The sequence below is a fragment of the Passer domesticus genome, chromosome 4 (genome assembly GCF_036417665.1).
Source record: "Passer domesticus isolate bPasDom1 chromosome 4, bPasDom1.hap1, whole genome shotgun sequence".
Lineage (NCBI taxonomy): Eukaryota > Metazoa > Chordata > Aves > Passeriformes > Passeridae > Passer > Passer domesticus.
This window is the reverse complement of record NC_087477.1, coordinates 3,687,685-3,704,840: the sequence shown is the minus strand read 5'-3', so window position 1 is coordinate 3,704,840 and position 17,156 is coordinate 3,687,685. Positions and strand designations below refer to the sequence as shown.

Sequence of the window (17,156 nt, the reverse complement as noted above, 5' to 3'; positions counted from 1 at the left end):
CCAAAGCCGAAGGGATTTGCCCCAAAAAGCAAGGAGTGTGTGAGGCTCATGGCCATAGCTGTCTGCAGAAGTGAGCATGGGCCAAGGGAAGGTCCTGCTGCAGAGCCAGCCCGAGGTGTCCCTGAGGATGTGTCACATCCTCTGCCTCCTCTGGCAGTGCTGCCACAGAGCACAGCAGGAGGGATTCCAGGGATTTGTCAGCACGGGGAGGCAGAGCATGAGCTCCTGCTGACATTTCCATCCAGGGCTGGCACTTTCAGGCCAGCAGTGACAAATTCTGCGGCTCTGGCTGCACAGTTGCTGTTGGCAGTGCTGTGACAGCCTCTGCCACCAAGCCAGAGCCTCTGCAGGGGTTCCCATGACGTGCTTGGCATTTGGTTTCATCTGGGCACAATGCTCCTTCTTCCTTGATGTATCTGTTTGAGGACAGCACATGGTCTGTCTTGTTCTGGGGACAGTACAGAGTAACTCTGTAAACTGCAGGCCAGGTTGTCCAGTTCCCACAGGAGAATGTCATGGCATTGTTCAGCCAGCAATCTTTCTACAGTTTAGTGGACCCATTTTCTGCATGGCCAGAGGATTTTCCTTGTCACAAAAAAAACAAAACAAAAAAAAAAAAACAAAAAACAAAAAAAAAAAAACAAACCAAACAAAAAACCCCAAAACAACAACAACAAGAAGCCTAAATAATTACCTCAAGTAATAATAAGAGAAAAACTACTAAGATTCGGAATTCCCTGATTCCTTTTGGAATGTCATCAGATACAGATCTTCATTTCATAGCTGAAACTGCAAAAGTTATGTAAAACACTCCCAGTTAAATGGGACCTACTCAGCCCATGGAGGTCATTCCCAGCAGCAAGGCTGAGAGAACAAAGCAGAGTCTAAAAGCAGAAATTAGTAAATATGGCCAGGAAAACTCACTGAAGTGCCCACCAGTGCTTCCCCTTGCACTCTTGAGGTTCAGAATTCCAGTGGCTTCTAAAGAAAAAGTGAGCCCATCGGAAATGCCCTGTGGAAGGCACTACAAATTCCAATCCTTTCTAGAGAAAGTCTTATGATAGGAATAATTTCAGTCCCTTTTTATCTTCTTTGTGGAAAGTGCTCTCATCTTTCCACAAATTTCTGACCATCCCTGGTGCCTCAGGCACTTCCTCATCAACCTGGGGACTGTGTCTTATGTCAGAAAGCAGAGTAAAAAGGCACTTAAAGAAAAGTGGAAAGGACCATTTGAAGTGTTCCTAAGCACTCCTGCAGCAATAAAAGGGGATGGGATCAGTACATTGATACATCTGCCCCCAAGGGAAGCCAGCCCCAACACATAAGGGACTGGAGGGGAAAATATAGATGAGAATTTGAAGCTTCAATTTGTTAAAGCATGGAAATAAAATTTTCTAATGCAGTGTAGAGTGAGTTAGAAGAAATCCCATCAAGGGAAAGATATGTCATGAAGGGGTAACTATGAAAAGTCCTCAGTGTCAGCCCACCCTGGGCAGCAGCACTCTGGCACGCTCTGTCAAGCAGCAGCAGCCAGCAAACCCAGGGGAGGCAGCCCAGCACAATTCACCCCATGCCCCCCACGGCAGCGCCCCTGGGGCTGCTGCACTGCAGAGCTGGAGGAGCACCCCTGAGCCAGGCAAAAATGGACCCAAGTCTCAGGGTTTAGGAGGTGACATTTCTTGAACTTGGCTTGAAGGAGAACAGAAGGGCAACAACGGCTCAGGTGTTCAATCACAAAACACCCCAAGGGCTCTCACATACAGGGACTCAATATCGTTGTCTTGGGGACAATGGAGGAATTTGTAGAATACTCTGCAAGGAAGAAAGGGGCATTCCCAGCCACCTTTGAGTGTTCCCAAATATTATCCTCCCTCAGACAATTTCATATCCTTTCCCAAGAGAAGATTATGGTCTTGTTGCTAACATGTCCTCTTTTTCAGCTGAATAAATAAATGGCAGGAAATTTAGGAAAAGAACTAGACATCAAAGTCCCCATTGGTCTGTGCAGGAATCAACATCTGTGTCTCTCTAGAAAGACAGGTTGTGACTGACTAGTTTGGAGAAATCTACAAAACTGATAGCGATCCTGAAGGGACACTTGAACGGAATTTCTCTTTTTAAACCAATTGATGTACCTTGCCTCCAACGCTTTTCCATGTCTTTTACAAAACCCTTACAGAGATCTGGATCTTCCCCGGCTCATGACAAGGTGAGGCCATGATCTGCCAGCAGTCCTGAGAGCTGCTTCAGCTGACAGCTTAGAGCAGCCCATGTGCACTCCTCTGCAACCCTCCACAACAAGGTCATTTGGGGTGGAGGTTGTCCTCTACCCTTTCCATCCCTTAAGGCAAAGATTTTAAATTAACAAGTAAATCAGAAAACAGGCTTATTCTTGTCATAAAGAAATTCCATTTGCTACAATATTTTCTTAATATGTGCACAATTTTATAATAAAGGTACTGGGCTTCCATTCTCTACTGATAAGTTTCATTCAGTGGACAGAGCTAAGTCTTGAAGAGAAGAATTGACCAGAAGAAAGACTCTCCAAATATGATAAAACTGATGATAAGAGAAGGAGTTAACAATAATGCAACTTTTTTATTGCTAAAGTTCAATACTAAAGTCTCTAATCGTAGACTAACTAATCCTACATTTTAAACAAATAATCATCTCCTTATTACTAACTTGAAGAAACCTAAAAAGCTAATCATCTTTTAAAATAAAACAGCTGGAGCTCATAGATGATCCTTTGCTGAAGCAGAAGACTGGTGCCAGGACTCCAGGACTTGCTGCTTGCCAAATTCAGATACTCATTGCTGAATGTGGGACAGCTTTTTGTGGAGCTACTGCTCCTGTGGCACCTGCTCTTCATCTCGGAGTAGCTGGGGCTACCCTATGAAGGAGAAATCAAAAGAAAATCAGTGCATGCCAACATTTCTGCAGAGTTTAGAATTTCCTGACCTTTCCTACAAAATAGCCTTGAGGCACACTCAGCTAGTCCAGTCTGGCTTTATTCATGTAAAACAGAAAATATACACTGAGTTTATCTTTTGAGCTATTTTTCTCTGTGAGCACCACTCTTGAGGGAACATGGCAAACTGAGGCAGTTATAATGCAGACCAAAAAACAAACTCTAGACAAGTCAGAAACTACAACAACAAAAACCCAAAGCGCGTCAGCTCCTCAGGAGGGCAAAACTCATTAATGCTCAAAGCCACCGATGGGAGTCAAACCTTCTTCATTCCCTTCTCCCTCAAATCAACAGGTGTGAGGTTTATCAAGCTCATGATACAAATCCAAGATGAAGTGGCAATGAGAATAATAGATGCCACTTCCCAGCACTCTCACACCAATGCTTCTGCTCCTCTAGGCCTTAAGGTCTGGTTCTTATTGGATGAAAAAAACTCCCTCCACATCAGGCAGTTTTTCCTTCAATTCCTTCAAACCACCCTGAGATTAATATTTACAAGCAGTAAATTGCTAACAAGTTGAAATTCAGTAGCAGGACAGACAACAACTTGTGCCAAGGATGCATGCCAGGCCTGATACACCTCAGTAGTATGCAGGATAGTTTTGAAAAGAAAACCACAGATGCCTTTCCACATTTTGGGTGGTCCCGGAGCAATGTGAGCCGGGGCCCTGCCGCGCCTGCTCCAAAGGCCGCAGCTGCCCCAGAGCCCCAGAGCTGCAGGAGGCCTGGCTGCCCCTGCCAACACCACTGCCCTGACACAAGCTGTGAGCAATTTCCAGGGCTTTAGACCACACACACACTTCTCCCTCCCCTCCTGCAAATGCCATGAGGGGATGCAGCAGCACTGCTGCAGCTGAGCCTGTGCAGCTGCACTGCAGGAAGGGAGGGCCCGTCCGGGCCTCACCCACCTCGGTGTTCATCTCTGCACTTCCCCCCACCTGGCCCATCTCCTCCTTTACCTTTCTAGCTCCCTAGTTCACATTTACTTGTAAACAACATCTGTAGTATTAACTCTGAAATATGGTCTTGGTTGCACCAAAATTCGGGCAGAGGCTTCTCTTAATAATCAAATTTTACTCCATCATTGTCCACACTGGAGTTGGGAAAAGCAGCACATTAATACCTTCATTGAAATCCAAGGGACACTACTGCTTCAGCCTCCCCAGCTCTCTTCACATCTTTTTGGACATGCTAGTCCTCTACACAACTGCTGGCATTCTAGAACTCCAACATTTGTCTTTTTCTTGAACCTAAAGGGTGCAGGGGAAATGGAGCCCAGACTTGGAGACAAGGTGCTGGCTTTGACATCCCATTCTACAGGGATGGCTTTGACATCCCCATAGAATGGAATGTTAAAGCCAGCACCCAGGAAGAAGAGTGGCCACCAGCTGCTGCCTGGATGTAACTGGGCTACTGCTCAGTTCTCTGCTTCTTGCTCCTGACAGGACTGATAAAGCCAGAAGCCCAAGGCCGTATCTGCAACAACAACAAAATAATTCATTCTTCTATGATCACAATCAGGTTTTGCTCTCCATTCTAAAAAAGCAGCATCTGTGAATTGGCAAAGTTTTAAAATGCACTATTTTTAATTAAAAATAACTGTCAAACCTGGAAGACCTGCAGGTAAATATCTGCTCTTCTGCATTCCTACTTTCTCATCTTAGCACTTAGCAAGACCTTCTCCAAGTCTACTGCTAAAAGGCTTTGGGAAGTAGACGCTCCCTTCAGCAGCTCCAGCAAAGCTTCCCCAAAATGGGGATGCCAGGTAACTTTTGTCTAGGTCCCAATTACTGCTTGCACACACCAGGAAAAGACTCAGCTTTTGCTATCAAACACCCACATAATTTATTACAGAGGAACCTGGCTGTTTTGGAGTTTTATGCATTAAAAACAAGATTAATGCTTCACTATTACAACCCATGAGTACAGGATGTTGTGGTTGGTTGTGAATTCTCATCAGGATGAACACAGACACCAGTCACATGTCCAGAAACTCTTGTGCATTTAGGTACAGCTGTCTTAAATCCAGCAGGCTCACCCACTCCGCAGACTCAAAAGCTGTTGGCTAACAAGCCTTTAAACTTGTACAAGAGAGTTTCACAAGTGGTTACCAAGGAGCCCTTGCTGTTGCTCAGGGCCCTTCAGTCATCTCTCAGCTCCTCCCAAGGAGCTTCTCAAAGGTGCTGCCTCACGAGCCACAACACACGGCCACAGCTCCCCACAGGCACAGCAAACCTCAGGGCCAGGGATGGAGTAGAACAGGACAGCCGTGCTGTGCCCAGGCAGAGGGAGGGAGGAGAGAAATTAAGGCAGAGGAGGGAGTGAGGGAATAGCACCATTCTGTAGGTGCTGTGTTTTGTCCAGCCATGTGGATAGTGCAGAGCTGGGGTCAACAATGAGAGTGACAGAGAGACAGAGGGAGAAGAGAGCAAGAGGGCCCCATCTGCCCCAGCCTGGTGCAGCCTCTTATGCACAGGAGATTTCTCATGCAGTTCTGTCACACAAGCAGAGCCAGCCATTTGAGCCCTTCTCCAGGGAATGAGTTGAGGGTGGGGACTGAGCTCAAGTCTCCAGGCAGAGCAGAAAGTTGGATCAGGACAATGCTGCTCCACCCCTGCTGGATCCTCTCTTCTTATCATAACCTTGAGGTCACAGCAGTGTGTGGCAAAACATGCCTAGGCCTGATCCTGCACATTCCCATCACAGCTTCTACATCACCAGCAAGTCTGCTAAAATTTACTATACAATGCAGAATATTAAAAATGCACAAAATACCTGAGCAGGTCTTGCTGGAGCATCTGTCTCAGAAGGCCTTGGAGATGTTGCTTGGCTGCTGCTGGTGGGGTTCTGAGATGGAGCTGATTTTCTGTATGGATGGTCCAAGAGTTCATGTTACAAAGCCTAAATATCAACTGTCATAGTTCTTTCCTTGCAGGGAAAACAGACCTTCAGTGTCAGGACTCAAGGAAAAAACATGAAGCAGAGTTGAGGGAACTTTAGGCAGGACATCAGGAAAACATTCATGGCCCAGAGGGTGCTTGAGCACTGCAACAGGCTCCCCAGGCCAGTGATCACTGCAGCAAGGGCTCAAGAACAGTTTGGACAACTCTCTTGGGCACAGGGTGTGATTCTCGTGGTGTCTGTGCAGGGCCAGGAGTTGGATTCCATGACCCTGATGGGCCTCTGCTGGTGCAGCATATTCTAAGAATCTAGGCTTCATTTCCCAGGGCTTTTTTTCTAAAAAGGCTCTTTTCCTTCCCCAAGAGACTGAACTTACCTAGAAAGTATTGACTTCAAACTCTTTCTTTCGATTTTACTGTAGCCAGGCCAATCACTCTGAAGGGTTTGAAACAGATGTTCCTTCAGACTAAAGGAATTCTCCTTTGCATTCACGTTGGCTACCTACAGGCAGACGTTTAGGAAAACAAATCTTCATTATACCTATATGCAAACTATAGAAATCTAAAGGAGCTACTTCAGCTGGGATGGCAGAACATGGCTCTCATTATGTTGTGAATGTCTGCAGCGTGAAAAAGCCCTGCCACTACCCTGGGCAAACACAGCAACAAACTTTGCAGGTTCAGGGAATGAGTTCTTAAAAGTCACTGTGGGATCAACTAAAACTGTATCGACGTTGAATTTGAGTCCTTTGCCTAGGCTCCAAAACTATTTTCTTAGCTAAAGAGGAAATAATCCAATTTAATATAATAATGCTTGCATAATTCAGCAACAGCACCATTCAGGTGCATGGGGAATATTTAAAAAGGAAAGAAGGAGCTACTGCATCTTTCCATGGGTGTGCCTCTGATGAAAGCCTATCAGAAAGAAATACCAGTGGAACTTACCTTGAAGGAGTATTGGGAAAGTCTCTAATTTGAACAGGTGAGGAAGTAGTAAAATTATGAACAGCAGAACAGCATGATGGAAAAATTGGTGGTACAAGCTCCATGATCTCACCTGCTGAAGGATCTTTCCAAGGGAATCCTTGTCCTTTGGCCTGACTCCATCTCTCTGCAGCCGAGCAAGTAACTCTGGCTCCTTGTAATCCCTCAGAGCAAGCAGATGAATCACCCTGTCCCTGTAGGGTCGGCTGTAAACAGCAGCGCAGCTGCTCCAGTCGATGTCTGCAAGTCTCATAGGCACCATCCTCTTCTTCTCAGGCACAGGACCTGGATTGTTTTGTTGGGCTCCTCTGACCTCTGCTTCTTCTCCTAAAGTGAGGGAAAACCAGAAACAGAGAGTTCAAATTGCAGGTTTGCAGAAGGCAAGGTAGTTGATTCCAAAGGATGCACCAAGAATGTTGAACCTCCATTGGCTGGGCATTTACAAATATAAAAGAATCCAAATAGTAAAGCATTAAAAAGAAACAGTTAGTAAAATGCCTGGTAAAGGAGTGATACTGGATGGGAGGTTTTAATGAAAACTTCTTTTTATGCATGGTGCTTTTATATGATTTCCCCAGTTTGTAAGCTCAAGCGTTGGCTATGTCAAGAATGGCATGGACAGTGGGAATATGTGCACTCTCAGCAAGTTTGCCAGCACCAGAGGCATGGGATGCCATCCACAGGGACCAGGACAAGCTTGGGAATTGGGGCCCTGGGAACCTCATTGGTTTCAACTAGGCCAAGTGCAAAGTGCTGCATCTCTGGGGTTGGGACATGCCCTGGCACCGAGGCCCGCCTGGGGATGAAGGTGGGGAGGACTTGGAGGTGCTGGTGGATGAGAGGCTGGATATGGGCATAAAAACATATAGATATCCAGTAAAAAAATGAAATGGAAGCATATCTGAAAGGAGTCCATCAGTTTAATACCCTTTGCACTTGGATTGTGTGACTCCTTTTCTGCCTGGGTCCTGAGCTCTCTGCTCTTCTCTTTGGCTTTGAGCATGGCAAGCATTTCATAAAAATCCAAAGGATGGGATTTTTTTACCCTCTCTCATTCTGTTTACTCACCTTTGGACTTGGGAGTCTTCCCCTGCACCCTGGCAGACACTGGGAATCCAGAATGTGTCAGAACCTTATTTTTCAGTTGTACTTCGGTGGAAACGGAAATGGATCTGACACTTGGAGACATGTTCAAAATTGAACAGGATCTGGAAGGCAGGTCCAAGAAAGAAGGAGAGTGGCCACCAGCTGCTGGCTGGACATCACTGGGCTCTTGGTCAATCCTCTGCTTCTTGCCCATCACAGGACTGAGAAAGTCAGAATCCAGAGGCCGTTTCTGCAAAGATGATCCCGATTAGTTTTCCTCCCATTCTGAACAAACAGCATTTCTGAACTGGCGATGGTTGAAAACACACCTTTCTTACCTAAAACAGCCTTTCAAACAAGGAGTGCTGCAGCTAAATATGTTCTCTATTTCATCCCTACTTTCTCACCCCAGTATTCAGCAAGTCTTTCTCCTAGTCTGTAGCTCAAAGGCTTTGGGACAAAGACACTCCCTTCAGCACCTCTATCAAAGGCTTCCCCAAAATGGGGAGCTCAAGTTGGTTTTATCTTGCTCCCTGTTTCTCCTTAGACACACCAGGAAAACACTCAGCTCTTGCTGTCACACACCCACATGATTCCCTAAAGCAGCCCCAAGGAGCCACCGGTGTGGTGCCGATCACAGCGTGTCCAAAGCAGAGATGATAACAACAGAGGGAAGGCCCAGTCTGGCTGCAGGTCTCATTCCTGCTGTTCTCCAGAGGAAACCCTGGATCACAGCCTCTTCCCTACCGAGCAAACACTGCTCCTATCCGTGCACATCAGCAGCTCAGAACAGGAGTGCCAGACACAGCTCTGTGCCTGCCTGCTGACAGAAATCCTGTGGGCAAGGAGGCAGGACTTAAGAGGATGCTGGGCCCTGCAACATTTCCTACTGTGGCTGGGAAAAGAGTAGGGAAAAACAGAGCTGTGTCCTCCCTCCTCTATTTAAAGAGTATTTTTAATCTTTAGGAAACTAACCTTTTCATGCAATGTTTTCCAAGATTCTTTCAAAAAGACCATGCTCTGATTTTAAGCCTAACAAGTCCGAGCTATTCCATGATGATTCAGAGTTCCCTCCTCTCACATGGGATAGTCTGAATCAAAATGGGAGCCTAAATGCTGCTTAGGACAGAAAAACAAGTTTCCTACAAATGCCTTACTACTGGAATTTGTCCTTATTCTAGACTTCCCTTAGATTTCTCTTCAAACAGTAGCACTGGCATGACCGTGCATGTTTTAAGTACTAGAGCTGCCATATCATCAAGAACCCTGCACAGACACAGCCAGGTACCAGAAACATGTCCACATCTTGTCCTTAGCAGAGTTTCCTACGCACCATGAGAAACAAGTCATGTGTGCAAGCTTGTTGCAGGCTTTGACATTGCAACCATCTGGAAAACTATACAGGAATCCCATTGGAAGTACACGCCTCAGGTTCATACAATATAAAGAGAGCACTACTGCTTCATATCACAGCTTGGACACCAGGAGCAAGTGGGATAAAACATCATTCATAGTAGAGAATGTTTAAAAAATTCACAAAATACCTGAGCAGTTCTGGGTGGAGTATCTCCTTCAGAAGGTCCCAGAGATGGTGACTGGCTGGTGCTGGTGGAATTCTGAGATGGAGTTGGTTTTCTGTAAGGATGGTCCAACATTTCAGGTTACAAAGCAAAACTATCAACAGTTATCGTTCTTTTCTCACAGGGAAAACAGACCTTCATTTCCCAGAGGGTTTTTTGAAATGGTTGTTGTCCTGACTGAACTTACTGAGAAAGGGTCACCTCCAATGTCTGTCTATCTCTTTCAGTGTAGCCAGGCCAATCTTCCTGGATGTCTTTAAAGAAATGTTCCTTCAGGCTGAAAGAATTCTCATTTGCATCCAGGTTGGCTACCTAAGGACAGACATTTAAAACATAAATGTTCATTTCACCTAAAGGCAGACTATAGATGTCAAACTGATACTGCAAAGCTAAAGCAAAGGTGAAAAGAAATCATGCACCAGTTTTCCTGGACTTTTGTTCAATGTGAAGAACAATGCAGCTGACATGTAAGAGGTAACAATATTAAAGAGGTGTGGTCCATTTGGGCTCTAGAAATTGGGAGGTAAATAAATGCCAAAGTGCTGCAAGCATGGAGGAAATGGATGCTATGAAAACCTCTCCCTGCAGCAGGGATCCAGGTTTTTTGGTCTTTAACACAGCTTTGAGAGTCAAAGTCCCCTATGCCACAGCTCTCAATCTTCACCATTTGAAATACAAGGAGAGGCCAGGCTTTTCCTTTCTGTTTCCTTATCTTTTGAGTAAGACCTGAAGAACATCATCTCCATGGGCAAATCCATATTTTTCCACCCTCAGGAACACATTGGCTACCCTCTTGTTTCACCCAGCTGCATTGCCATGGCAGAGCACAGCCTGGGCCTCTAACGGGGCATGCTTTCACCATCCCATGAAGCTCCACAGGATGCTGGCATTTGTCTCTGCAAACAGAACTGCTTTTCTTTCTCAAGTGCTTGCTCAGAGGAAACTACAGGTTCCTATGGAACACTTGTGGGAGATAACCTACCTAGAGCTACACTTCAACAGCTAAAAAGTAACCAAGATACCCAGAATCAGGAATTTACTTCTTAAAAGCACAACTAAGTCTGTGTTGGAAGAGAAGGAAGGCTGTGAGTGTAAGAGCTCAGCAAATTCACCCTACTGGTTTTTCATCTATACCCAAAAACAATGCCACCTGCTGCGAAGTTAAGAAAAATGTGAATAATAGTTTTCAGGATGAAGTGCTGTTCACACAGCCCTTTCAGAATGCAAACTAGTACCTTGAGGCAGTTCACACTGCAAACATGAAACTACTCCTTCCAAATCTCCTTAAACATTGACAAGAAGAAAAGGGAAAGGAGATTTTTCCACCTCTTACCTTCTAAGGAGCTGAGCTTTGAAATCCTATAATCCCTTCTTTCATAGCTAAAAAGGAAATATTGCTGCATGATATGCTATTTAATGATAGCATAATTCAGTAACAGCCTACATGGACGGGGAATATGGAAAAGGAAGGAAACAGCCACTGAATCCTTCCATAAATGTGAATTGTAGGAATGATAAAGAAATACCAGTGGAACTAAACAAACACCTGGAAAAGTTACTGAATAATAATAGGTGCCAAGGAATTTGAAGACTTGATACACAGGACAACAAAGAACCCCTGTGCTCAAAGCTGGGAACCATCTCTATCATGGAGGATTTTCCTGGAACACCCTCCCCTGGAAAGCAATCCCCACAGATCCCAGCAGCAGTCAAGTACCATCGAGTGGCCACCAAATCCCTTCAAGTGAAATACTGCCCTAGGCAGCTACCAAAATTCTCTCCTCTGAAACTTGTCCCAGGATTTTAAGGACCTCAACTAAGTGTTTCATCCAGTTGAGACTTTCACCCTCTGAAGTTCCTCCATGAAGCAGTTAAAGAGTCCAAGGAAAAGAGAGAGGATTACAAAAAGGCACGAGAAGCAAGCATGTTACAAAGAATTTATCATTGCCAGCCATTCTAGAAAAACAACAATGCCTCCCAAGTTTGGAAGGTTTCTTTCTTTCCTCACATGGGCTTGCCATTGGGGGGAACTGGGTAAAGCTGATGGAAAAATCTAAACCAGGAGCATTTCCCAAGCCTCTCATTAGTTTCTAATTGAAACCCTGAAGTAAGACAGCTGAGAGTTAGCATTGCTGGCAGCGACTCCAGGATCTCACCTCCTGAAGGATCTTTCCAAGAGATTCCTTGTCCTTTTGCACAACTCCCTCTCTTTCTAAGTGGGAAAGTAGCTCTGGCTTCTTGTAATTCTTGAGAGCCAGTAAATGAATCACCCTGTCTCTGATGGGTCGTTGGGAAACAGTCCTGGAAAGTCTCTGGAAGAATTTGGCAGGGTTCGTGGGCATCGTTCTCTTCCTCTCAGGCACAAGATCTGGAGAGCTGCATGGGGCTCTCCTGAGCTCTGGTATTTTCACTTCAGTAAAGGAAAAACAGAAAAAGAGTTGTCAAATGGGGGGTTGGGAGAAGGCAAGGAAGTTGATTCAAAAGGATGTACCGAGACTGCTGAAATTCTGTTTGTTCAGCATTGATAGATCAGTAAGAATCCAAACAGTAAAGCATTGGGAAGAAACAATCCTTAAAAATACCTGGTAAACGAATGATATTGGAGGGATGGTATTAATGAAAAATTACTTTTATGCATGGTGCTTTTGTATGATTTTCCCAGTTTGTAAGCTCAAGCAGTGAGCTATGTCAGGAATGGCATGGACAGTTGGATTAAATGCAAGCTTGGCAAGTTTGCCAACACCAGAGGCATGGGATGCCATCCAGAAGGACCAGGACAAGCTTGGGAAGTGGGGCCCTGGGAACCTCCTGCGATTCAACAAAGCCAAGTGCAAAGTGCTGCATCTTTGGGGTTGGGACATACCCTGGCACTGAGACATGCTTGGGGATGAAGGTGGGGAGGACTTGGAGGTGCTGGTGGATGAGAGGCCGGGCATGAGCTGGCACCGTGTGCCGGCAGCCCAGAAAGGCAACCGTGTGCTGGGCTGCACCAGGGGAAGCGTGGCCAGCAGGTCGAGGGAGGGGATATGACACACCAGGCACTGCTTTGAAACCAGGAACTCGTGCTTGGTGTCTGATGGAGACTCTCTGAGTCCTGGTGAGACATCCGGGAGCTTTGTCTCTCCCATCACACACACACAGACTGACCTTTCTTTACACGCTCCTTCAATCTTTCAATGTAGGTCAAACTTTTAATGCCTTTCTCCACTTCCTGTTCTTTGGACCATGCCTCTCTGATATGTGCCTGCAAACCTAATGACACAAACATCACACACTTCAATTACTTAGAACAAGGTAAACATGCCAGTTATTGAGTGGGGGCACTGCTGGTGTTTTGAGAAGCTCAATCCGATGTAGGTACAGAGACTTCCCACAGCATTCAAGCAAAAGACCTCCCAAAATGATACCCCTGAATGACTTCTAATGAAAATTACCTGAAACCATAACCAAGCATCAGGATGAAAAGTAGGTAAGAGTTCTTCACCACAGGGTAGTCAGGCATTGGGACAGGCTCCCTTAGTGGGCTCAGGGCACCAAGTCCAGCAGAGCTCATGAAGCATTTGGACAAGGTCCACAGGTACCTGGTGGGATTCTTGGGGACAGAGCTGCACTTGCATGTCCTTGTGGATCCCTTCCAAATCACATATTCTCTGATTCTGTGACAAACACCAGTCCCAAACTGATACTGCATGGAGCACGTTGCAAAGGCACGCTCTACCCTATCAGCAACCAGAGCTGTCTCACCTGAGATTCTCTGTGCCAGCCCAAAGTAGAAGTGGCCCCAAGTTCCACAATCGTCTCACTACTGCCAGTCCTCAGACCCCAGTTACTGAATGTTAAATATTCCCTTAGGATTTATGTAGACCACCACCAAGAATCACACAAATCTTCATTCACATGTGAAACAGAATGTCCTGAATGAGGAATTCAGAAGTTTAGCGTTGTCTCTCCAAAAAGCCACCAAGGGTGCTGCCTTAAAATGCTCTGCACTAGGCTAAGGCAGAGCAAGAGCTGCATGTGCAGGGGCAGAGATGTCCCTGCAGGCAGGTGACTGCAGCCACAGCCAGGTGAGAGCCTGTTTTTCTCAGGGCAGCTGGCTGTACCTGGCTCAGGTAGCACCTCACTGCTGCAGGCAGCACCACAGAGTGCCTGCAAGGAGAATGTGCACCTGGTGTCTGCCTGGAGCCAGGCTCCTTGGGGAAACAGCACTCAGAACAGGTTAACAACAAATGGCAGCCCCTAAGCACATTGTGCTTTGTGGGAAGTGATGGAATCCACTGGGAAGATGACACCAATGCCTTCCTTCCAATTTCCTTGAAAAGAACCCAACACAGTAATATGATAACAGTGACTTATTAATGACCAAGACCAAAAAAATTAAATCAAGCATGGTTCTCCACAATGACTTTATGGAAATTCTCCATGCGACTTCCTCTCAGTCATTTTTTCTTTCAATTTGCAATTAATTCTTATGGATAGGCACAATGCCTAGGTACTCCAAAATCTAATTGTAAATCAAAAACATTAGCTACCAAAACTGTGAATTTAAGTGCATAAGGTGGTCCAAATCTTGACCTCCATGCTCCAAATTCCAGCCCATCAAGGAGTATGGGAACAAGGAAGGACTGGCAGGCTTTCTCAGGGGAAAACAAACCAGTGCCTGAATGAACTGACAAGAGACTGCAAGGCTGACCTGAGGCCAAACCACCTCCAGCTGAGAGCTCTGAACACAAGAGATTCCCTCTCCCAAAAATATGCTGCAAAAATGAATTGCCAAGGTGAAAATCTTACAGACATTGAGCAAAATATGAAAGGCAACCATACCTCCAAGTGGGTTATACAATTTGACATCCTGCACACTTCCATTGTGCGACACCTCGCTGGCATTTGGCTAAAAGGAAGAAGAAATTTTCTGTAAAATCTTCAGCCTACTCTCCATCACTGCTGATTAACTAAGCCCTTCATTTTAAACAAGAGCTGCACTTGCAAAGGTTTGCTGTTCCATCACTCAAAAGGGCTGCTTTGACACAGTTCTCCCTCTGAAAGCAACCAGCTACAAAAGTGCCCTGAGAGAGCGACCCTCACTTAGCCTCTAATGCAGCCAAGCCTTCAAGTAGCAGGTCATCCTTTCCCAATTGCTGGAATTTATAGGCACAGGCTTCCCCTGAAATCAAGTGCCTGAGTACAGTTGAACTGGTCAGTGCTCAGCTAACAATCCAGGTGAGAGTGGTTCACAAAAAGATTAAGAATTCAGAGCAGGACCCAACACTGGGATTTATCTGGCACTATGGAAGTACATCGTAGAGTCAGCTCCAAGAAGAATTTCATCTGCATGAGGTGAATTTCGACTCTCAAGAGGCATGAAAACCCTTTCTCTTTTCCTCAGCTCTAGATGCAATTCTTCATAGATGTGAAGAGGAAAGAGTTTCTCCTCGGTAAGTCAGATATACCAAATTTGGGTTACTTGGCTGATCTCATAATTTAGTACAGAAAGTGTCACATTCCAGTAGAACTTAAAAATCTCTAAAATGTTTTTCAGCCTAAGTACATTTTTTAACAAAAACAACTACTGCCATCCAACTGCTTCATTCTGAAGGCACAATTGGCTGAGATAAAATCTAAAAAGGTATGATAAATGGACTGGAAAATGTGGACTAATTAGCATGAGAAAGGAGACATCAATCCCAAATAGAGGATAGCATATTACTTAGTGGAATTGTACTTTAGAACCAATTAAGGTTAATTTCTATGTTTGCTAAAACTGTATCAAAGAGTGGAAAAGCTTTGAAAATGATGTGCATGTGGCTGGAGTTCTCCACTAGGCATCACAGCTGGGAATATACTAATACATCCTCCTAATACTAGAAAATACTGTCAGAGAGTTTCCTTTACCCTGACATGTTCGGTGAGTGCAGTACAACGTGGAACAATGAGAAATCCATGCATTTTGGCCAAGAGCCATGCCCAGGCATGAATTTCCCAAGTGTCCCAGCATGGAGAACATGTGACTTTCACTGGCACCTCCTCAGTGTCATCCCTGAGTGCCACATCCATCAGAGAACCTCCCACTTCCTCTGGCACCTCCTGCGGGTCATCCCTGTGAGTGGTTCCCACCCGGGCAGCTGCCTCCAAGGGGCCCTGGAGCAGCCGTGGGGCCCCAGCCCTGCCCAACAGGTCCCGCGGGCTCAGCAGCACCTGACACCAACACCATGGCCAAGCCCCCACCTGCTGCCGACCCGCAGAGCCCCACAGCTGCCCCTCACCTGTTGGTCCTGGGGCCTCTGGGTCACCCTGACGGGCACGGCAGTGCTGCTGGGGGCCCTGCGGGACGCAGCGCGCGCTGGGGCCCTGCGGAACACACTGGATCCTGCCCAGGCCCGCAGCTCCGCCATCCCGCTCTGCCTCGGCTGCTCCCGCTGCCACAGACACTGATCCTGCTGCAAAGGCTGCAAAATGCAAAATCCTTCTTAGCAAAATGTGTTCCTGGATGTTTGGCCTTGGTGGCTTTCAAGGCTCATCAAGAAGAAGGGAGATCACCCCCATGAAACAAGAAGCAGCCACCAAGCTCAAAGGGATGGCCCGGCCTTTGAAAGGCAGGTTACTTGTTGGCTCAATTGCCTTGGTGAGGTGCAGGGCTTGACAGCCTTCAGTGACCTCGACACAGGGGAGGTTAGCAAGGCTTGGGAAGAACGATGCACCTCTGATGGTGGACACAAAGAATGCAGGATTTATGGGCACAAGGACATTTGGCAGAACCCCCGAGAAAAGGAACAAACTGATGAAGCCAACACAGCAACTGTGCTGCATCAGCTGTGACAGGGTAAAAGGCCATTCCAGCAGGAGCAGACCATGGCCACCCACTCCAGAAACCTCACTGTGAATAAGGGGGAGACTGAGCATGCAGACTATTGACCAGGAGAAGTGAGAGGAAATTACCCAACAGCAGACATAATACTAATTATGAAAAGAACTAGGAGACTTGCAGTCAATGAACACTAATTCCTTTCTTTGCTCAATTGTATAAATACTAAGACACTCTGGTTCTTGTGGTGCTGGCTTTGTGAATTTGCCCCTGAGCCCCCCCTTTCTGCCCAGAGCTGTAAATAATTACCTCCACTCAGTGTGTGGATCGGCCTCTTGAACAACGAGTGCTGGAACCACCAAAGCTGGAACAACACTCGCTGTCGCTCTGACACCTCCGCTCTGGCTGCAGCCGCCGAAGGGTCTGAGCGGTCCTGCCGTGTGCCGGTGACAATGGCCACGTGTCCTTGGAAACGGGGAGTTCCATGTTCCAGGCTGGGCGGGATGTCACTGAGGAGCGGGACGTGTCACAGTCGGGGCAGAGGGAATTCACAATGGGCACAGGTGGGGAATGCCCTGCCTGGCCCATGACTGACTCAGCTCATTTCCAAGTGCAGAAAGGGGCACTCCACCAACCCCAGGTGCTGCAGCTGTGCAAACCAGGCCTAGTGAAGGGTTTCTGCTCTAACGTGCTGCACTTGGCTCTCTCGGAGGCGAAGGAGCAGCTTAACACCTCTTACCAGGGCAGCAAGGTGCAGCCCTCCCAGCACTGGGCACTCCTGTCCTGGGCCCTTCAGTCTGTGAGGCTTCCAGCACGTACACGGTCACTCAAAC

The 17,156-nt window shown here is 46.5% G+C and overlaps 1 protein-coding gene across 1 annotated transcript; it reads right to left on the bottom strand.

Annotated features, from left to right (window-relative positions):
- Window positions 1-2,317: 2,317 nt before the first annotated feature.
- Window positions 2,318-15,858, bottom strand: LOC135298415 (RNA polymerase II elongation factor ELL2-like). The gene is made up of 12 exons (XM_064415971.1): window positions 15,785-15,858; window positions 14,346-14,412; window positions 12,669-12,773; window positions 11,678-11,931; window positions 9,709-9,833; window positions 9,486-9,576; window positions 7,924-8,191; window positions 6,929-7,182; window positions 6,249-6,373; window positions 5,747-5,837; window positions 4,095-4,447; window positions 2,318-2,893 (listed from the first exon to the last, which is right to left on the bottom strand). Exons 4-11 carry the CDS (start codon window positions 11,861-11,863, stop codon window positions 4,382-4,384), a joined length of 1,206 nt encoding a protein of 401 aa, XP_064272041.1. The 5' UTR covers window positions 11,864-11,931; window positions 12,669-12,773; window positions 14,346-14,412; window positions 15,785-15,858; the 3' UTR covers window positions 2,318-2,893; window positions 4,095-4,381.
- Window positions 15,859-17,156: the final 1,298 nt, after the last annotated feature.

Excerpts from the sequence above, each read along its gene's own strand:
- LOC135298415 (XM_064415971.1), bottom strand. The coding sequence starts at position 11,863 with ATGCCCACGAACCCTGCCAAATTCTTCCAGAGACTTTCCAGGACTGTT. Across the intron at positions 9,577-9,708 it reads TTGGAGGTGACCCTTTCTCA|AAAACCAACTCCATCTCAGA; the intron begins GTAAGTTCAGTC and ends CCATCCTTACAG. Across the intron at positions 8,192-9,485 it reads CTCCACCCAGAACTGCTCAG|AAACGGCCTCTGGATTCTGA; the intron begins GTATTTTGTGAA and ends TCATCTTTGCAG.